Genomic DNA, 23,454 nt, shown 5'->3' on the forward strand with positions numbered 1-23,454 from the left:
AAGATGGGTGGATCACTTGAGGTTAGGAGTTCAAAACCACCCTGACCAACATGGTGAAACCCCATCTCTACTATAAATGCAAAAATCAGCCAGGCTTGGTGGTACGCACCTGTAGTCCCAGTTACTCAGGAGGCTGAGGCAGGAAAATCACTTGAACCTGAGAGGTGGACGCTGCAGTGAGCTGAGACTGTGCCACTGCACTCCAGCCTGGGCAACAGAGTGAGACTGTGTCTCAAAAAAAACAAAAAACAAAAAACAGAAACAGTATATTGTAACTCCTTGCTTACTGTAAGTTCCATGAGGACTTTAAAAAAGAATTTCTGACAACACTTGGCACAATTTCTTGCATATAGTCTATGCTAATATATTAACACCCCAAGTATGCATGAACAAACATATGTGTGTTTCTTGAGGAAAAGGCATAGACGCTACACCAAGTATAATATGGGTTGTTTACCAAGTCCAGTGGAGGTGTCATACTGGATCAATGGTGTCTTTACACTTCCTTCATCAGTTGTGCAGGTGACCTGGAAAAAAAAGGCTGGACAAAAGGAAGAACTGATAAACGATGTGTTCATTCAACACCTACACATAGGACACGTGCTTTTAAAAGAGCAATGCATCATGGCGTGAAAAATAGGATTCCAGAGCAAGTTATGAAGTTTTATATAATACGCAAAATTATTTCTACTTCAAAAAATCCAAGAAAAAAGCTATAATTAGTGTAATGACAGCCTATCCATAAATAATAGAGCTAAGGAAAATTAGAGCTTATACAGCAAAGGAAAAGAATATTAGAGAAGTAAAGGATAATATACAAAGTGCATCATGTTCTGCACATGGTTTAAACCCTTCCTTTGTAATTTACGGATGTACTTTCCATGAAGTGACCCAGAGTTTCTTACTCAACAGCAGAGCTGAAAAGGGATCCTAGAAATCACATGGTCTAAATTGTTCTTTCAATAGCCAGGAACTTGAGGGAAGTGACCCTTGCAAGGTCACACAGATGGTTTGAGGCCTGGCCAGGCAGAACCTGCATATCCCAACCATCAGGCCACCTTCCCTTCCCAACAAGCTGCCCAGGTGACTATGAATTGTAACCACGAACATGCACAGCTGAATCTTTGTAAAAATTTTCTTAAGTTTCTGTTACTATACATGCAATGCTGGAGCTCACTGCTCACCTCTACCTTATAGCCAAAATAAAATACCCACTGATTGATTCACAGTATAGTGAATATCGGCCTGCATGCTGATCACTAGAAAATACTTAGTACCTTGTAAAGCATTTTCTCATTTCAATTTAAAAACAAGACAAAAGAAAAGGGACGTTTAAGTAAATAGGAAAGAGGAATTCCATCTTACAGGGACAAGGTTGTTCTTTCAGGGGCTGATAACAAGGAAGGTAGGGAAACCCCTTACTCAGGTCCTTACGAATTAGAGATGGTCATTTTCTGACAAGTTTGGAGACTGGAGGTACAGCAAGACAATCTATGAAGTCCCTAGAAGTGTATTACTTTAGGGTAGTCATTGACTATGTATGGGTGCTATTTCTTTTGTGACCACGACTTGCCCTTGGGTCTCTTCCCTTCTTGGGGACCCTCCAGTCCGGTAAAAGCAGCACTGTCCCCTAGAACTGCATTATAATTGCAGTGCTGTCAAACTGCAAATGGAAAGGAAGGAAAACCTTATTTATCCTGAGCAGTAACTTTTCCACAAGAAGTGGGCACTTAAACCAAGACGTTTTAATGGTGAGCATCTGCTGGTCAGCTTTCAGATTTAACATCCCGTAACGCTGGCGAACACAGCACCTTCCACACTGAGAAACAGGAGTCGGAAACTGACTTTTGTCTGCCGTTCTCGGTATGTAGAGGGTGGTGTCGAAGCCGCTGTACACGCGTTGCCCTCCATCGGTTAACACGTACTCCTTCAGTGGGCCGTTGAGGAGGAAAGTACCACTCCAGTTCACACACAACACGGACAAATTGCTATCCACCGAAAATGGGGCTCGGTACTGAGGCACTGTTGGGAGAAAGTTGCACATTCTAAAAAAGGTAACCTCTCTGAAAGAGTGCAGGTGTGTGCTTTAATAAAAGACATGAGCAAGGCCAGGCATGGTGGCTCACGCCTGTAATTCCAGCACTTTGGGAGGCTGAGGTGGGTGGATCACAAGGTCAAGAGATCGAGACCATCCTGGCCAACACAGTGAAACCTGGTATCTACTTAAAATACAAAAATTAGCTTGGTGTGGTGGTGCACGCCTGTAGTCCCAGTTACTTGGAAGGCTCAGACAGAATAATCGCTTGAACCTGGGAGGCAGAGGTTGCTGTGAGCCAAGATCATTCTACTGCTCTCCAGGCTGGTGACAGTGAGACTCCATCTCAAAAAAAAAAAAATAAAAATAAAAATAAAAAAGAGCGAAACCAAACCAAACCAATCCAAAAAATAAAGAAATAAAGGAAAACCAACATTGCTAGAATCCTTCACTTTTTCCTCAGAAACAACCATAATCAGGGGGTGAAAAAAAAAAAACCAGTGGGAACATGTGTGAAATGCTTTCTCAGCAACTTTATGCCTGCCTTAAAAAAAAATCAATGGAGAGGCGTTTTATAAATAAAACTATTAACATACAATGGATCTGCTCACCAACATAACCCTGGAGCTCATATTTTGTCGCATTTTCCCTCTTTTAACAAGTAAAGTATCCTTAACACTATTAACTACAGTAGATAGCTATTTTTCATATCAAATCAATATTTATTGCCACAAAGCCCCAAGGACTAGATGAAGTTAATATATTTTTTTCTCCAAACCAAACTGCTTAGATGGGTGAATTATGTCCTTTTGGCACCCATTTATTTTTAAAGCTTTTTCTCAAAGTGTTAGTTTGTTTTCTGAGGTAGTTAAAAAGCCTTGCAAACAGCAATTCAAGTATTATAATTCATTGCCCTGACGAATCAATCAATAGCATAGTACATTAGTATATAATCAAGCTCAGGTCTTCTAAGTATTATATCACATATAGCAGCAACTTTGTGTGCATTTTACAGGCACATTCTCTTGATTTTTCAGCTCCTTACTAAAACAAAACAAAAATCCTTAACTGGGTCTCATCTTTCAAATGAATAATTTTTGTACAAACAGATGAAGGGATACCAGATCATCTAGTCAAGTCAGAAGAGATTTATTTCATGAGATTTTATTTTCTATGAAATAATCAATATATTTGTAAAAACATTAAGATTCACCTACAAACCAAATTGGCTTTTAAGAAAAGAAAGGAGTGAGTAGTGAGACTAAATTGGATGTGATTTTTTTCTTTAAAAAACAATCCATCTATTTCTGATGTTAGGAAATATAACAAAATAAAGAATAATTATGCTTTTGTAATTCTAACATTCAACCATAAAGACATAGTTGATTCTCATCTTTCAAAATAAGATATTTTCATAAAGCCATAAGAAAAATTTTCTGCAAAAACAAGAATTATCAAGCCCTTTTTAAATCTCAATGCTTTTCCAGCAATAAGTCTGCCTAATATCACAATGGAATGCTCTGTTGTTATTTGTCTATGACTTCTCTCTGTTATCTTAATTCAACAGATTTTCACTTTTTCCCTATATCGTAACAGCACAAATAAAGAAATGGCTTGTAACTAGTAAGAAAATAGGAAGATAGGAGTGTTATTTGTCCTATAGGATTTGAAGACCTACCTGAGGAAAAAGAGTAAGCAATTAAAATAAATGAGAAGGGGCCAGGCCCGGTGGCTCAGGCCTGTAATCCCAGCACTTTGGGAGGCCAAGGTGGGCAGATCACCTGAGGTCGGGAGTTCGAGATCAGCCTGACCAACATGAAGAAACCCCATTTCTACTAAAAATACAAAATCACCATTGGTCTTTCATGAATGCATAATTCTTACTTTCCAAATTGGCATAATATGCAATGCCAGATAGGGTATTTTAGGTAAGATTATAATCTGAAATAATCTTTCTGGAAAGCAAACATATAATTAGTATCCAAATCTTTAAAATATTAAAATACTTGATGTATTAATAGTACATTCTATTTGTCAAAATTTAAGAAGATAACCAGATATTCAAAGATCTGTTCATAAAGATTTATTTTATTATCTGTATTAAAGAGAAATAAAAAAATAACCAAAATGCCCCAATTAATTTATATATGGAATATTATATAGACATTAAAATTGGTGGCTGAAGAGTTTTTTTTAACGCCATGGGAAATACAAATACAATTATGTCAAGTATAAAAAGCAGACTATGAAATTTTAGTTGCAGTATCTCAGCCATGTAGTAAAAATTGTGCATAGAAAGGAGATTAAAGGAATTGATTTTGCCAAAACATTAGTCGTGGTTGCCTGTGGGTAGGGGGATAATAAGCAGGACCTCCTCAGCATGTGACCTGTGCTGTTGCACAGGCCCATGACATAGAAGAGTCCTGGGCTTAGCCTGATGCTCTACTGTTGCTGTCTTGGGATTCTTAATGATTTTTCAGCAAAGCATTCTATATTTTCATTTTTTACTGGACTCCATAAATCATGTAGTTGGTTCTGATAAGTACTTGTCTTTTTCTTAATACTTTTTGTGTTTGCCATACTAAACAATAAAAGCACATACCTTATAAAATCTGAAAAGGAGTTATAGTCATATATCTCATAATGACGTTTTGATGAAGACTGCAGAAATGATGGTGGTTCCATAAGAATATAGTAGAGAGGCCAGGTGTGGTGGCTCACGCCTGTAATCCCAGCACTTTGGGAGGCCGGGGCGGGCAGATCATGAGGTCAAGAGATCAAGACCATTCTGGCCAACATGGTGAAACCCTGTCTCTACTAAAAATACAAAAATTAGCCGGGTGTGGCGGTGCACACCTGTAGTCTCAGCTAATCGGGAGGCTGAGGCAGGAAAATCGTTTGAACCTGGGAGTCGGAGGTTGCAGTGAGCTGAGATTGCGCCACTGCACTCCAGCCTGGTGAAAGAGCGAGACTAAAAAAAAGAACATAATGGAGTTGTCCTGTACCACCTCATATATATATATATGTGTGTGTGTGTGTGTGTGTGTGTGAGAGAGAGAGAGAGAGAGAGAGAGAGAGAGAGAGAGACTTGCTCTGTTGCCCAGGTTGGAGTGCAGTGGCATGGTCTTAGTTCACTGCAACCTCTGCCTTCCAGGTTCAAACAATTCTGCCTCAGCCTCCCAAGTAGCAGTGATTACAGGCATGCACCATCATGCCTAGCTAAGTTTTGTATTTTTAGTAGACATGGGATTTCACCATGTTGGTCAGGTTGATCTCAAACTCCTGACCTCAGGTGATTCACCCACCTTGGCCTCCCAAAGTGATAGTATTACAAACGTGAGCTACCACTCTTTGCCTTCTTATCCTTTACATCAGATTTTTTACTGTACCTTTTCTATGTTTAGATACATAAATAACCATTGTGTTACAATTGCCTGCAGTATTCATCACAGTCACATGCCTATACAGGTTTGTAGCCTCAGGGTGGAGTAGGCTATCATATGTAGATCGGTGCAAGTATGCTGTATGATGTTTTCACGACACATTTCTCAGAACGTATTTCCATTGTTAAGGAATGCGTGACTGTATTATATAAAAATGAATGGAAGCTCCCAACTAAATAGTTGTTTGCTCTTTTCTTCACTCAGTTGCTCTTTTGCTTTTCCTAACAGTGCTATATCTCAATGCTTTTTTAACATACTAGAGATTATGCCATGTAATTTACAAAGAAGAGGCGTAGCAAAACTTCTTATAAAAAATGTTCTACAAGTGTTTGTTCATTTTCTTTCTTCCCATTGATCATTTAACTTCCTCTAAATTGGTTTTTACCCTATCCTCACATGAAAATCCTTCCTAAATTTGCCCTTGACTTCCATATAATTAATTCCAGTAGGCACTTTTCCTCAACAGTCATCTTCATCAGTGCTTCAGTAGCTTTCAATGTAACTGAGGCCACTCAATCTGTTTTAAAAGGTGGCTTCCCCAGTTTTCAGGACAAACCTCTCCTGACTGCCCTCCCATCTCTCTGGCTTATGGTAGCAGCCGCTTGTACTCACATTCTTTTTGGGTGGTGAAGCTGATCCACTCGGAAGCCGTGCTGCCCACCTCGTTGTGTGCCACCACTCTTAGCTTGTACGTGGTGTAGGGCTGGAGACCATCAAGGCTGGCTTTCTGCCCCAGCCCCATGTATTTTGTCTCTATTTGGCAGGGAGTACAGGGGAGGGCTGAGTCAGGAGGGCAAGCCACATGGAGTTGGAGCTCATAGCTAAAATGAGAATGGATACGTAAAGTGAAGATGGGTAATGGAATTAGTTTAACTCTCTCTTTTAAAACTGGTTCTATTTTGTGAGGAGACATTTTATTTTCATTGAGCTACAGGCTCTTTTGAATTTCCATTTGCAGAAAACTGCTCTCAGAAACACTTTATGTAATGCTGTTGGAAATGAGCAGCAGATGTGACCAGAGAAATGATGAGAAGTTACCATCAATACACACACTGCTGTTTACCCAGCAACTAGTGATCCTTGTTGGTACAGATAAGACGTTTCCCTCATTTCAGAGGAGAGGCATAAATGGTTTTTCTCCTTCTAGTATAAAGAAATTTTTTTTCTAAATGATTTTGAGTCAAGTGCCTTCTTTGTTCTTTCAAACAGTGGTTTATGACAATATTTTAAGTTAGATCAGGGCAATTCTGATTTAACTGTGGAGGTTTCTTACGTTCCAATGAAGGCTTATAGAAGGAATGATTCCAGACAATTACTAGGAGGAGCATATTGAATACAAACACGTTACATTGTCTTTTTAATGTAAAGCTTATTTTGTTGTTCTCTTTTCTATCATTAGTTGATTTTATGATGATTTAAATACATCACAGGTAACATGACCATGTAAATCAATTTATTTGTCTACTTTGCCACAGTTACCTGTTCAATAAGCAGGTCCTCCCTGGGGAGTGCTGGGTAGCTCTACAGGTTTGTAGGTACAGAGTAGGCTATACCACGTGTTCATATGTCTGTACAAATGCCTTGTTAGTTTATTCATCCTTCCGCCTGATCCATTACCTGTGAATGACACCATTAGGGAACATGGGAGGACTCCACTGGAAGGAGGCCGTCCTTGAGGCCAGCGTCTTGATTTGTGGAGAGGACAGTCCTGAGGGTGGAGCAGGATGGGTTCTCAGTTCAACGGTTGGTCCTTTGCTGCAACAGTTGAAGCAGGTGCAGGCCTCTACTCCAATGGAGTAGTTAGTGAAGGGTTGAAGGCCATGGAGAGTCTGCTGGGTGGCCATGCCTTCGGACAGCTGTGGGAGGAAAGAAGGCTAGATGAGGCAGTGTCAAACATCAAAGATGTCTGAGAAATGTTATCCAGGATCCCACCTCCTACAAATGGAGTGCCATGCTAAACACTCTGGGAGATGCAATATGGCATTTAGCATGACATTTATCATCAAAAAATTGCCAACCCAGTTAGAGAGGTATGACAAATAGGTGAAAAATCTGATAATGTAACAGTTAAATAGAAGGCATAATATTATCAATTATCTATTACCTTAGAAAGGTATTAGGAAATAGCACAGAAACGCAAAGTATTGATAAAAGTCTATGACCCTCAGAGTGATGTCTTTTCAAAAAACAAAATCTGTGTTTGAATTATATGTCTAGTCAGCATCCACCAAGGTTCATATTCTGCCATGGTTACTCGCATGCAATTTCTCAGTCAAAAAAATCTTTTCAGCTCCACGTTAAAATCAGGTACAAGTATTTAAGAGCTTAAAACACTATCTCTTTCTCTGAGGGTGTTGGTTTTTACAAAATATGATAGTCTTCTCTCAATCATCTTTATAGGATAAACTTTTCAGTTTATTTGAGCAAATTTTTAACCTCATTGTGGTTTTAATAAGTACTCTGGAACAAAAGAGTTCAGAAACTGGAAATGAATTTTCACATTGACATAAAGAACGTATGATTAAGAAGAGCTGTTCTTTTAAAAAATGCATACGATGTCCTTTAAATACAAATTATTTTGGTGTATTAATATTATCATTTTATAAGCACGGATAATCAAGGGTTGATTGTATTTACATCATCTATATTTATTGAATACAAAGCCCTGTAGACAATATGCTAATATTCCTTTAACATTCAATCCAACCCTCCCTGTATGTAACTTATCTGTTGAAATTGTGTTTCAATACCTGACACTCTGGTCTCAGAGGAATTCTCTACTCTTGCCCAAATTGTTCCCTAAATTGGTCTAAATAATTCATAGTATAATACCAGGATCTGCACAATCTCTATACAATGTTTGTGTGAACAAAGTATTACAATCTCCACTTATTCATGAGAAAATTGAGAGCGGCACAAGCTGTACCACAGAGACAAGAGCCTTTGTCCTGTTGGCTGCTGGTCTCTTCATTTAAATAATGCAGGAACTGGTCTAGCTGATTCTTAACATCGCTTCCAGGAAGTGGCTTGGCTAAAGCACAATATGAAAGATGATATGCCCAAGCACTCTCTGCTGTGTCCCGTTGTGCCTCAAACGTATTCATGAACAAACTGGAGCTAGGACTGTGCTGACGGAGCTGCTCTGCTCTCTCTTCTAAAGGGCTAGAACTTTCTTGAATTCACCAGAAGAATGAGCGCTTTCCATGTGTTATTAGAGATTTGTGCATGTCAAAATGGAGATTCCCAAGGATATCTTTGCTCTGTTTTGTCTTTTTCATACTGACATTTACACCTCCAATAATTACCATTGGCCAACTTCTTACTAGGTGGCACCACTCCGTTAAGTGGTTGATCTGTTTTCTAATTAAATTAGTTTGATTGTCTCTAAAGTCTTAGTTTCTTACATTTGTGGAGTCTTTAATACCACCTTTAGCATCTCTCTCCCTACGAGTTTACATACTTTTTCTATGTTTCCTCAGGGTTCACTTTTTCTTCTCTGAGGGATCTTTGTGCTACTAAGTTCACCACAAGACAATTGAGACTAGAAGGATAAGAAAGATGGAGAGAAAAACATAAAAACATAAAAACAAGGGCTCCATGGTAATGATATTTAAAAGTCAACCAGTCCTGGATTTCTAGCTCTGCTGCTCACCACTGTCTCAGGCCTATGGGCGCGGCTGGAGAACAGCCTGTAGAGACTGATGATCCCGTTGGGCTTCCTGGGGGCACTGATGTTGACCACTGCTTGGGTAGAAGAGACCGCATGGAACGTGGGGGCTCTGAGACCTTCTGGTGGGGCGGGCCCGGTTCTGCACCATGTCCAGCTACTGGGGGCTTTTCCTGCAGAATTCACTGCCCAGACCTCCAAAGAGAAATCAACAAGACTGTCAAAAGCAAGATACCCTCAGGCTGGAAAAAATAAAAAAATAAAAAAAAAAGAAAGAAAGCAATTGGCAACCAAAAGCAAATAAACACAACAGGAAGAGATAAATTTTGATGCTGCAACTTTGTAATCACACAGGAGAGTAGGTAGGCTCTTCCTCTTTTATTTATTTTTATTTTTTGCCTTTTGCCTTTGACCATGTGAACACAAAGGGGGCCTTTCAGGATTTCAGAACACAGTGGGTTGATTTAAGCCTAATGAAAAAAACTACTCATCTCTGTGTGGGAGCTGGAGTGAGTTTATCAGCTTCTACAAACTGGATGGATCTGCAGACTACTTAAAACTCAGCAATTCTTAAACATTGTCCCCACCAAATCTGCATGAAAATTAAATTTCCTTTCATCAAGGAGGGAATAAACATATGGAACGATGTATAATCTTATTTATCAAGAACCATTTGTATAATTAAACACGAATATCCTAAAAGGTTGCCTTAGGTCGTCATTTGCATGAGTAAGTAATTTGTAGAACGTCAGGTACAATAGACAGTGTAGATGGATGTATGAGTGTATAGGGTTAAATTAGGCCCAATAATAGCCAACTACACAGTGATCAATCAGAATGATAGATCTAAATGGCAATACAAGAAGACTGTCTGCGTGTTTAGGAGTGGTAGTATTCCTTAGTAAGCTTTCATGTGAAAGCCTAACTTCAGGAAATTTTTTTCTCATTGCATTTCTTTTACACTATATATTTTCTAAAAATTTGCCCCTGAGCTTTTAAAGACAAGTCTGAAAAACTTGTTTGATTCTACAGTACACACATTCCAGGCATTCAGTATTAAAAAAAAAAAATCATGCAGAATGTTCAAAATAGGAGTTATTTGTCAGGAAAAAATGGTCAGAATACTTTGCCGTGAGAGTTTAGTTTCATTTTTGTTTACTTTGCTTTTGTATCAATAACATCTTCAAGAGAAGAAACATTAGAGAGATTTTTAGTAGTTAAGCCAATTCCTGTCAGTGATTTTCATACCTTTCTTTTTTTCCTGGATTCGTTTGTGAAAGTAAATTTTCTGATGTTGAATTGTTTTCAGGTTGCTGTCAAATGCAAATCTCCAGCCCCTTGCTGATAGGATTGCCAGGAGCCTCATTTTTAAAAAGAGACAACTAACCTACTTACATAGACACACCTGCTCTTTTAAGAGCTCGGATATATCCTCTCATCATTTGCATAATAATCACTCACTTTTGTATAAACTCTACATTTTACAAAGCACTTTAACTTATGTCAGCTTATTTAGTCCTTACCATGGCAACCTTGTAAGGTGAGTGGAGAATGCATTTTCTCCACCCCTTTTAAAGGTGAGGAAATTGAGGCTCAGAAAATTTCACTATCTTGTGCAGGGTGACAAGATACAAGCACTGAAACTAGAATTCTGCTCTCCAGTGCCCATATCAACGAGCAGTGTTTTTTATTCTGTAATATGCAAAAATAAAATACTCAGAATCATGAAACTTAAACAACTTGTCATAGACGACAAATACCTGAGATTCTAGATTAGGTAAGGTGTCTTAGCCTGCAAGGATGGATAGACATGTACGAGTTGCCTTAGGCGAGGGAGGTTTATTTTGGAAAGTATAGGGAAGTAAGGAGCAGGAAACTATGTTAGACATGGGAGAGCCAGATTTCACGGAAGTTAAGAGTCCACGAGATTGCAACCACAGCTGCTCTCAGAATCCCCTCTGAAATAGGCAAGGTTAGACTTGGGGAGGGTAGGTGAAGCAGGTTATTCACAAAGAAGTCTGATTTCAGGGCTAATGAGGAGGGTCTCTGGCTCCTCACTCTGCCCCAGAACCACCTCTTTTACTGCAAATATCCTTCTGGGAAGCGGTGGGGGTACACCTATGATTGCACAATGAATGACAAGATTTGAAAAAATATTCTTGGGTAAGTAAGGTAAAGTAAGGTGTAAATATTGATATTAGATTTTTTTTTTTTGCCAAGAGCAGAACTTTGGTCAGTGATTTAAGGGCAGGCAGAATTTAAAATTCAGGCTACAATGGATGGGAAGAAAATGAGGAAGAAAGTGCAACTAGGTATCATAAAAGAAAAATTCAACAACTTGCCAATGAATTACTGTGCACCAGTAAGAGATGGCAGTAACGCAGGCATAGGGTGTTGAAAGAAAATGAGATGAAATAAGCATAATTCATAGAAAGTGCTCAGCACAGTTCTGGCTCTGGCTTATGGACATTAACTTTTCTTTCATTTTCAATGTAGATGTAGAATCATAAATACTATTAAGGCTTTGTAGTATTAATGGTAGTGTTGTAGATCGTACTAAATATCAGCCTTCCTGTATTACATGAACTTCTGTTGGTGGAGTTCTATTTCCAAAATGTTATTTAATCCCTGAATTTTAAAAACACTTGGGCCTCAGTATTATAGTGTTTTGCTATATTTCCTTGCAAATATTCTCATTGAAAACTAGGCAATTCAAAATTCCCCATCACTAATTGGGAATATATTTAGGCTGTTTTGTCTTTGGCAGGAGTCCTTCATAATACATTACTCTTTTTCCTAGACTTTCTTTTTAGTATTCAATCAATTTGAGATCAAAATAGCATTCATATAAATCAACATGCTATGCAAAGCAGGATCAACCTATTTACATGAGCTACTGTGAAAATGAAAACAGTTAGAATGAAGAGAAAGCTGACTGAGATAATGAAGCATTATGAATTTCACAAAACTTGGACCACGAAGCAGTGTCTCTGTTATATCAAACCACTAGGAGAAAAGGAAAACAGAACCTGTAAATAATAGTATTTTCTCTGTCTCCTTCTGTCTCTCTGTCTTTGTCTCTGTTAAGGCAAAAATGTCATTTGTCTAAAATACCACTGTAGAATTTTGTCTATTCCTGGTTAAGCAAGAGATAAAAGTATCGAAATGTAGTTCAGGGTTCAGGGTAAAAATACTAACAGATTATTCCCACTAAGAAACAATGCGCCAAGATTTGCGTCTGTCTTTATATGGTGGAGAAGGAAGGAGCAGAGATCCTGCAAGGAAAATTTTTTAGCAATATGTCTCAATCATTTAGTTGTAATGAACCCATATAAAAATCAATAAATAAAATATCTTATGAACAAAGAGTTGTGCATTCCCTCTTTCTTTAGTGTTTGGACTTCTCCTAGAAAAATGAAAAAGTTATTATTGCAGAAGAAAAACAAGTAAGGTGTATGAATTCCATGGCCAAGAGGGAAAAAAAAGTCAGGATATTCTTCATCTTTGATATATTTGGGATATCTTTATACATACAGTATGTAGACTGAACATGTTTATTCTTTTATAATAAAAAAAGATGATTAAGTTTTTGCTGAAATACATTATTATTTGGGTTTGGTGAACACTTTCACATGAGAAAGAGTGGGTGCACACACAGTTAGGACATGGAAGCTAGAGTCAGAAACTTCCCTAGCCATTAATAATGAAAAGTTAGGACTGACTGACTTGGTTGGGTTATTTCTCTAAGATTTCTGTTGTAACTATGAAAAAAGTGACAGTGTAAAATGTCATAGAAAACACAGATTAACTAATTTTAATAAGCCTGAAATAACCACAATTGTTTAGCCACAAATTCTGTAATTAACTAGCAAAATGATAGATTAATATGTCAGTTTTCGATGGAATTTGTTTTCAATGTAATATGTTTTTAAATCTAACTAGAAACTATTACCATATTTATGCTTGCTGTTCATTAAAAAAATGAAATTGTTCTTTTATTTACTCTTTCCTACCCCAAAGGACTAATTACTGTATTTTGCCTTAAAAAATTTTAATTACATGGAGTGTCAACATCTGCCACTAAGCTCCCATAATCACATTGCTGTGAAAACAATGAATTTAATCATTTGTTCTCTCTTGAAAATTGCTTCTTAGAAATCTTCTTTGAGAGAAGTCTTTGTCAAAATACATTCCTAAGTCATGGTCATCAAAACGATTCTAGGTACCTGTATCAGAATTTCTGGTGGGAGGACCTTGGAATCTTCCCTTTCAACGTATTTCCAAGTGATTTTTACACCCAACATTATTTGAAAAACACAAAGGGCTATTCTTTATAGAACCAGTACAGAAATATAGGCACAGTACGTTTTCAATTTCCACTTATGTCTCTTTAGAGTTATACTTTGCATTACCTTTGTCATTATCTTTAGTCATTCAAATAAGCACAATAAATGTGTTTTGGAATATGTTACAATTCAATAATCATCATAGAGTTAACCACCCTGTTTATCACAGTTCCAAACAGAACCAGAGTTTACTGACTTTGTAGGATCACTTCTTGCCTCCTAGTTTTCACTTAAGGTGTAATTTTTTGAAACCTTGATATTTCTAGAAATTACTGAGTCTATTTTTCTTCTGGCCCAGATGAACATTAATCTAAATGCTCCCAGTTTCTCTCAACCCAATATTTCTCCTTCTAATTTTGTTCTAGAAGGAAAGCAAACATTTGTGAACAGAAGCATTGTAATAATTTTTGTGAGTGGGAAAGAGAAGGGACCACTAGTCTGCAGAGAATGGGAGAAGGGCAAATGTTTCAGAATCTCCCCGAGTGGTGGCTTCTGTTACTGCGCTAGTTATTCTTTAGCATAATTTCCACACTTAACTTGTTGTTACGATTGTGATCACATTCCCATGAGGGGGACAAAGAGTTATTAAAAAGGTCTTCCCAATACCTGTATTGGCTAAACAAAGTAGTTTTCATCTTAATACTTTGTCTCACTCAATATCTCATATCTTTCTGAAATAGCCTTCCTTAGGATTGATGTTTTCCAAATATTGTCTTAGAGCAAAGCTAATTTATCAACATAAACTTCAAGGGGGTCTCCGATGCATTTTTTTTCTTTATGGTGTCATAAGTAGTGATATTTTAAGTATCACTTAAAAACAAAATTAAGATTTAATATTTAAATACATAGAAGGTGTTTAGTAACCAGTATTCCTGTAAAATGCAAATCAAATAAAGTCACTCTCCTACTGCAAACCCTCCTTCCCCCATTCCATAAAATACAAACTCCTCTCTAGTTCCATGAGGCCTTTCATAGTCTCAACTTTTGTTCGGTTCTATCCTCATCCCATTGCTCTCTGGCCCTTACTCACTAAGGTCAGCCACACTGGCCTACTTGCAAATCTAGCCTAGGGCCTTTGCACATGCTCTTCTTTTGCACAGAATGCTCTTCCCTCAGATCCTCATCTGGTGAGGAGGGTATTTTCTTTATGGTATCATAAGAAAAGGTTTTTTTCTTTATGGTATCATAAGAAAAACCCCTACATTGTGAAAATATTTTGTGATGCTTTTGGCCAAGGAAATGCTACAGGTCTTGTCAAAATCAAGGGAATGTATTTCATAATATATGGTTCATGGAGGGTTTGTATACGATCAGCACCAAGCTGATGTTTATTTGGTCTTACATTTGCTATTATTTTCCTTATAAAAATGGAATACAGGATTAACCAAATTCAGCCAACTAGTCTTTTACAAAATATCTCTAATCCGTTAATTCCTAATGTAAGTGATGATGACTGTCCTTACACTTGAAGAAATTTGAGATTTTGTTCTTTATCCAGGCTGCTCATTATAAGAGTTGTATTAGTATAACTGTTAACCTTCAGAGGATTAAGAGAGGGAAGATCATCTGAGCTCTCTGCAACTTCTGTGAAATTCAGTAGCATGCTTCCTTGTGGGATAATGATAATGTTTGATTAAAAAAAGCATTTCAACAATTCTGAGGACAAATTTATATCAAGCAGTTCTAAGGAGACATAATTGTTGATAAAAACTGAGGAATGTTAACATAATTTTATAGCAATTCACATCAGAAATAAATAACAAACTGGCATGAACAGCTATGCCAGTAATTAATAAGTAAACAGGTTGTATGTTAACGGGCAAACAATTAAATTATTTGTTTCCTAGGGGCATGTAATGAGTTTATTATCACATTCCCATGAGGGGGACAAACAGATATTAAAAAGGTCTTTCCAATACCTGTATTGGCTAAGGCCAACAGCTAATTCAATAGATTCGATCAAAATCACTACTTCTTTCACTGCTCCTGATTTATGACTTTGGTTGTTGTTAGTCATCACTCATTGCAGTTTGCTTTCCGGTGCTCATAAATTATGCCTCATAAATAAAAAGATACAATCAAGGAAATCATATCAATTCATCTACAACCTTAGAGTATATTTTCCCATGGCACTCATGCTAATGCCTTCTTAAAGGGTAGCTTGTCATAGGCTTTGAATATGTTTGAATAGCAATATGCTGGAATCTTCTTTGCCAGAATTGTGGTTAAAGCATTTTGGCAAAAAAGACAATGCAATGAATTTGAAAGTGTGTGATTACAAGATTGTTTTATTTCATGAGTAGCTCTGCAGGCTCCAGTTATGAAGGAATAATGTGTGGGAAAGCTCTATGTAGCTGTCTATTTAATTGTCTACCTATCTGATTTTCTTTCATAATCAAATGGATGTTTTCCAGCATCTCCGTTTGCATAATACCTTCCTGGATACAATAGAGTCACACTTTTACAGATACAGTCCCTGTATTCCAGGTACCCTTCATCTAGAACACTTTGGATTAGGCAAGATAGAACAGGACTTTAATTGAATTCTGGAACCCAGGGGAAGAGGGTACAGCAGGACATTGTCTTGCTTGCTATGAGCCCTTTTGAAATTCAGAGATCTGAAGCTACTGGAAAAATTACAAGACATTTCCCATGCTAAAAACAGGTGTCTTGTCACTACTGCTTCTCATACCGCCTTGCTCTTTGGAGTAACTTAATACATGTGAATACGGTTCTACTCTAACATCTGAAGAAGAGAAACTGACCTAACAGTAGGAAATACTGAAATAAGCTCTGATTCACTTTTAATAATAAAACTAAACAATGAATGTTTGTGGAGTTATTGCATGCTATTTTTTATTGCTTATAACTGCTCTCCCTAAGAGGAAACAGAAACCCAACCCCATCCGGCTCTCATGGAAGATACATAAGAGTCATTATTGGGTTTATTGAGCACTTAGACTTTTGTAAGTGTAGTGTATGTACTAATTTTGCATTTTTTCCTCCCAACAATCCTATATGATTGGTATTATCATCTCCACTTCACACATGAGAAATCTGAGGAACACAGAAATTTATGAAACTTGGTAAGTGATAAGGCTGGCCTGCCAATACAGATGTGTGACATAAAAGCCCGAGCTCTTTACCTCTTCCTACAAAAGGCCATTAAAGGAAGGCCTGTATACACCTTCCACATGGGTGGGTTGCTGTCCTGGGCTTGCCATAAAGCCCTGCATGGACTGGATTTTTTGGTGGAGGGTAGCCCAAAAGTGAGACAGTGGAAATTATCACAAACAATGTGACACCCATCTCTGCTGCCACTTATCATGCTTTGAGCAATATTGCATATTACACAGAGGCAAGTTCTAGTCATTTATTTCATCCTGTTCAAAACATGTGTAAATGCATTGAAATTCCATTATGTTCTCTACAATAATAACTGTATCCTAATGGATATAGCATTAAAATATATGCTTTATTCACAATAAGTTGCTAAGAAAGCTAAGATCACAATCACCAATTATGATTAACATCTCTATGAAGGATAGTAAATTAGGTAAGACTATTTATCATCCATGAATTCAACACATATTGACTGAGCCATTTCTATCTGCCAGATGCTGTTCTATGAGCCAGGGATACAACAGTGAACAAGGCTGTCATTAACATCCTGGTGAGGAGAGGCAATCAATAAAAACACAAATAAAATGAACAGGTAAGGATATATGCTAGAAAGGAAATGATGATATAGTAGGATGATATACATAAGGTGATATAGCAGAAAATGGTTGGCTTGTTCAGGAGGGTCTCTCAACAGTTGACCATCAAGCTGGGATACAATTGGCAGAAGGTCACCAGATGAGGATCTGAGGGAAGAGCATTCTGTGCAAAAGAAGAGCATGTGCAAAGGCCCTAGGCTAGATTCGCAAGTAGGCCAGTGTGGCTGACCTTAGTGAGTAAGGGCCAGAGAGCAATGGGATGAGGATAGAACCGGACAAAAGTTGAGACTATGAAAGGCCTCATGGAACTAGAGAGGAGTTTGCATTTTATGGAATGGGGGAAGGAGGGTTTGCAGTAGGAGAGTGACTTTATTTGATTTGCATTTTACAGGAATACTGGTTACTAAACACCTTCTATGTATTTATACATTAAATCTTAATTTTGTTTTTAAGTGACAATACCCTAGCCTTTAGGTTAACTTATTTAAAGTTCACAACAACCTTTCTGGGGTATTTATTTTTTAATCTCAATTTTACAGATAAGTCAACTGAGGTTTAGTGAGTTTAAATTACTAGCTGAGGATCCAGAGTTGGTAATTCATGTGGCCGAGATTGCATCCCTTATCAGTCTGTCTTCACAGGGTGAGGAATGTGTGCTCCTGATGGAAGTGACTTAAAGAAGCTGCAGTTCAGCAGAACCATCATTGGACTCGAAGTCAGAAAGTCTAGACTTGAGTTCTGACTCTGTCCCTTTTGACTAGGTAACTTGCTAAGTCATTCAGGTTCCTGACTACGCTAGTAATGACATCTATCCCACAGGACTATTTTAAGATTTATATGCAATAATGTTTCTAGAAATTTATGAGGAATGGGGTAGGGGATTAACACATTTATAAATATTTCATCAATATTTTGAAAATCGCAAAGCTTTATACAAATGCAATTTGGAGGTAACTGTTGGGGTAGAAGTTAAGAAAACAGTCTTTGGAACCTGAATCTTCAGGGTCGAATTTGAGTCCTTCAGCTAACCAACTCTACATTCTTGGGCATGGTCCCTAATTTTTCAACGCCTCATGTTTCTCACCTGTAAAATGGTGTTAGTAATAACACCTATCTCAAATGTTGCATGAGATGAAATTAGTTAATATACATGCAGTTCTTAACATAGCCTTTAGCACACAGCTAACACTAAATAAATAATAGTGAATACTATCACATTATTTGTGTGAAAAGACAGGATAGAGTGAGTTAACAGTTTGGGGATCTAGTGGGGCTAGATAGCAATTCTGGAACTCACTTCTGGATTCTAGTTAGTTGTTATGTATTAACAAAATTGGAAAACCATCCACACCATTTAGAATTTAGTCAACATCTCCCTCTGTATCTTTTGTCCAGGTACTTCTGTACTCTAAAGCTTTGAGGGTTAGAGTGAATAAAAGCCTGGCTTTTCAAAAATATTGCTCTACATTGAAATGTGTTAACTGGATGGCTTCTCTACTTTGTCTTATTATTAGTTAAAATTTATCAAAAAGTCCCAAGCATGATAAAATAAAAAATTAGAGCAGTTCAATGGATTCCTCAGAGAAAAGAATTTTGTTGCTGGTTTCTGTTAGAAATATGCCTCTAGGAATCAAAGAGAGAACTGTACAGTTTTCTAGTTGCTTATGGGCATCTTGGTAATGATCAGATCCATCAACAGATAGATAAATCGATTAACAAGAAGAAGTCTTAACTGTGTTCTCAAACATTACCACTTAAGGCATCTGACTTATTTGAATGTGTTAACATATTTGTTTCCACTTGAAGATTGGATTGCTTCATATATCCTGAAGTTTATTTATAATTTAATGGTACTATGCCATTGTTTCAGGTACTTAAGCACAATCCTCCTTAAATCTTCAGATTTACTTAGTGGTTTATCAATAATCATAGAGTGACAAGCCAAAGCTGTCCAGGTGATCCTCTAGCCTAGAAAGAATTCTACTGGGGAAGACACTGTGACATACTGGTTGAGAAGCAGCATCAATCTGAGTGTGGGGGACGAGCTGGTTTTTCCCCAGATCCCTTCTGGGCCCTTCTCTGGTTTGCTCTGTACCCCGGGAGGCTGACTTCATCAGACTGCCTCACCTGGAATCTTTCTCCTCTGGCTCCTTTCCATTTGGGTTTGATCAAAGGGAAGAGAGACTTCAGTTTCTGTTTCTCCTGCTCCTCTCTTTGCCACTGCAGGTTGACAAGGCTGAATTTCCTCTCAATGACCCAGTTTCTTCTGTTGTCCCTGCAGGCCTAGACGGTAACAGCTTCTGGCTCTTCCTACTCCCAGGGCATTTTAACACCCCTTATTGATTCTCTTAATTCTGCCCACACCTCCATAAATGGCCTCTTCATTAAATTTTCTTCAAATATCCTTTGAGTGTGCCATATGTTTCCTGCTGAGATCCCGATTGATACAGTGGAGAACATTTTGAACCATTACACGGGTACCAATAACAGTAGGTGAGCTAAGAGAAGCCTCTAAACATAAGGATGGAGATTTAGAAAGGCATTTCTTTTTGTAAGACTGAAGGAAGAGAAATGGTATCTCTTCATGTCTCTGAGGAATGATTTTAGTCAAGTAGATCTTTAATATCAAGGTGCCACCTGTGCTGCACAAAACCATCTGGCCAGAGAGGAGAATAAGAGTGGCCTTTAGAGTTTGGTATAGAAGTCATGCTCTCCCTGAAGGTAGGGAAGCTGCTTCTTCCTCCCTGGGTCTGTTTCACCATCACTCAGATCTTGCAAACATTAACATTCCGAGCTATATTTTTATGGATACATTATTCGTAGGCATCTTTGTCTTATCAACTATAAGTCCCTGAAGGGTAGAGTGCATGGATTTTAGCCTCCTGCCTCAATCCTAGTAACTAGGTATACACTTTGAACAATGTAGGTGCTTAATAAGGACAGGTTATTAAAAACTCAATTTACAGGATAAAGGAAAATAGGTAAAACACACCTCATCCTTTCCTGGATGTTTTTATAGAACCTAAGTTTCAAGTGACTGTGGGAGCCTTTGTTTTCATGACCATCTGAAGAGCATGAGGGCAGGCTGGAATTACACATCATCTACATTCAGTTAAAGAGCATTCCATTGTGTTGAACATTTTATTTCCAGAAAACAAGATTCCAACACAGAGATAGGAAGATCAATATCAGCTTAAGTGAAATATAAATCTGAGCTGCGTCTGTATGAGGGTGGGAACCAACCCATCTTCACATGAATAACTTGTCCCAAAGGCGCCTTCAAGATTGCCAACAATAGAGACTTAAGAGTAAAATCCTAAGGGTCACCATGAGAGATGAAACAAGAAGAAAAAGAACTAGAGCATGCTCCTGAACGTGCTCACACAGACAGGTAGAAATGATCTGCCGGGGGAACAAAATGCTTGATGCGAAAAATGATCAGGCCCCAGGCCTGGTGGCAGACTTCAATTTTCTATACATGGAAATGTCCCAGTGGCCTTCAGTCTAAGCTGTGCACTCAGGCCCTGAAGTTTTAGAATAAATACACTGCCTGAGTCAGGCAATATCAATAAATCATTTAAAACCTTGAGCCGTGGGTGTTAGGGTGGGCGGGGGGAGCTTAGTTCTTGTGGGAGAAATTAACCAAACAAAAGCCTCCATGCTGGTCAGAAATACGTTGGTGAGATTAATACCTAATTAAATGCAAGTCCAAAACTAAACAGAAACATGCTCAATATGTTTTCTCTAAATGTGATATAGAAAAGGGACGGAGTAAGGGTGATAGCAATAGAAAACAGGCAATCCAAAGCAAGTAGCTGAATGCAGAAAAGTAGAGTCAGACTATCAGAGTTTAGAATTTGAGTCAAAATTACTCTTTTTTTGAGAAGAGAAATGGCAAGGACAAGGAGTGTTGAACTGCCTAGTGCAAGGAGTATCACACTTTTAGAGCCAACTGTACTCCTGATTAGAGATGTTTACTCTCTAACATTTTATTAATGACTTGCTGACATATACAAAAGAAAGGTCTTAACCTGGCTTTTTAAAATAGTCTTGAATGAAAGTTTCTCCTTCTTTTAACTAGTGGTATCCTGGGGGGACTGGATGGGGGCATGGACCCACTAAGTAGCAGGCATCCTACTAGACACACAGATTTCTTAGTTCTCATAACACACTCCCTTTTTTAATGAGAAAAGCAAGGTTATCAGAAATAAAGTACGTTTCTTGCTCAAGCTATGTGATCGTAACTCAGCTTCTTCATCTGGAAAACAGGAAGGGTGTGAGCATCCAATGTGAAACAGCACAAGGATTGTCAATGTCCCACGGGTGTGGGGTACTTGTTTCTGTGGTTGGTGTGTGTAGCGTACTAGGGAGGGCAGTTCTTGCTTCTGGCTGGAAGCATTTCCCACATACCTCATGCAGCCTTGCCTGGCTGGGTCCTGCGACCGCACCTGCTCAGTCACAGTCCTCTGTTCTCTTGGTTCACAGGAAGGAAGGTAGTGCAATAGGATCAATCAGAGTCCTGCACTTGGTTGACTTACAGTCCCCTTTCCACTGTAAGCTGGATGGGTAATCATAATAACCATTATTGTTATACAGGTGAAGTAGTTTCTATGTATGAGGCACTGTTCCAAGCACATTCACATATTAACTCATTTAACCTCAAAGCAAGTTTAGTGCTACATCTATTCACGTTTTAAAGAACAGGAAATGGATGCACAGAAAGGGCTTGAAGAATCTGGGATTGTTAGTAGTGATTTCCTCAGATGCCTGGCGATACTGTGCAGAATGAAGCCAAATAGAGACAAGCTGAGATGAGGTAAGGAGGGAGAGAATAAATGAACCCTACAGCATCCGAGCCCTGCATCCTAGGTTGCCAGCACCTGGTGTTGATATCTTTTCTTTAGTTTCAAGGAATTCCTTCAAGGACCTTCCCAGATATGAGAGCAGAAGCAGTTCCCTTCTGTTTAACTTAGTTTACATTGGCTTTCTGTTACTTGTAGTGAAATAGTCATGATAACTTTTTGATAGTGTGGGTTTTCTCAGGAACATAAATGAGACTCTTATTTGTAGCTAACTAAAGAAATTTTGTTTGTTATTTATTTACATTTATATGTTATAACATAGCTATACTTTAAAAATATATTAGTAAATAAATACATTAGGTTTCAATGAGAGACACAACTAATGATATTTCCATTTGTCCACTTGGTGATAAATAACCATATATCCATTTATTGTCTGAAGCTGACCTCATACACTCACTTGCATCAACACAACTTAAAGCTAAATACCATTAGTAAATCCAGTTGCAATCACAGCACCTTGGGAGGCTGAGGCAGGTGGATCGAGGTCAAGAGATCGAGACCATCCTGTCTAACATGGTGAAACCCTGTCTCTAATAAAAATACAAAAAAAAAATTAGCTGGACATGGTGGCGTGTGCCTGTAGTCCCAGCTACTTGGGAGGCTGAGGCAGGAGAAGCACTTGAACCCAGGAGGCAGAGGTTTCAGGGAGCCGAGATTGTGCCACTGCATTGCAGCCTGGTGACAGAGTGAGACCTTGTCTCAAAAAAAAAAAAAATCCAGTTGTTTTGGGTCAGAATTTATTTAGTCAGGTTATACAAACTGTAGATTACAAAAACCAATCAAGAGAAGAACAGTTTGATCAGAATTTTTAAAAATTATATGCCTGTGGCTTACCACTATTCTACCCATAGAATTTAGAGCTGGAGGGTGCTTCTCTTTATAAACGAGTGCTATAAACTGACTGTTTTTGTCCCCTGCAAATACACATGTTGAAACTTAATCTTTAATGTGATGGTATGGAGGCCTTTGAGAGGTTATTAGGTTGCATAGGCAGCAGCCCTCATGAACGGGACTTGTGTTCTTACAAGAAGAGAAAGAGACTAGAGGAAGTCCCCCTACTCTTTTCTCTTCCCTCATTTTCCTCTCCATCTCCTTCTACCTGCATATGTGAATATAAGAAGACCATTACCTGCAAGCCAGAAGGTGGGCCTCACCAGACACTGAATCTGCAGGTGCCTTGACCTTGGACTTCACAGCCTCTAGAACTGTGAGAGATAAATGTTTGTTGTTTAAGCCACCCAATCTATGATATTCCATCATAGCAGCCCTAACTTCTATTATGAGGAAAGGCCCAAAGAGGTCAAAATGCTCAAGGATCCAGAATTAGTGAGAGAGGGAGTAGAAGATGTTGGCTGTTCTTCCCCTCCCAGCCCCACTCC

At 38.3% G+C, this 23,454-nt stretch overlaps 1 protein-coding gene across 1 annotated transcript in view; it reads right to left on the minus strand.

Annotated features, from left to right (window-relative positions):
- The window catches only part of USH2A (usherin), a 777,205-nt gene that overhangs the window by 12,247 nt on the left and 741,504 nt on the right, over window positions 1–23,454 (minus strand). Inside the window, exons 64-68 of the mRNA XM_003930351.4 lie at window positions 9,131–9,340; window positions 7,096–7,334; window positions 6,091–6,299; window positions 1,846–2,022; window positions 458–541 (exon numbers count right to left, since the gene is read on the minus strand). Coding sequence (XP_003930400.3) covers window positions 458–541; window positions 1,846–2,022; window positions 6,091–6,299; window positions 7,096–7,334; window positions 9,131–9,340 — 919 coding nt within the window. The remainder of the gene's footprint in view (window positions 1–457; window positions 542–1,845; window positions 2,023–6,090; window positions 6,300–7,095; window positions 7,335–9,130; window positions 9,341–23,454) is intronic.

The sequence above is a fragment of the Saimiri boliviensis genome, chromosome 14 (assembly GCF_048565385.1).
Source record: "Saimiri boliviensis isolate mSaiBol1 chromosome 14, mSaiBol1.pri, whole genome shotgun sequence".
NCBI lineage: Eukaryota > Metazoa > Chordata > Mammalia > Primates > Cebidae > Saimiri > Saimiri boliviensis.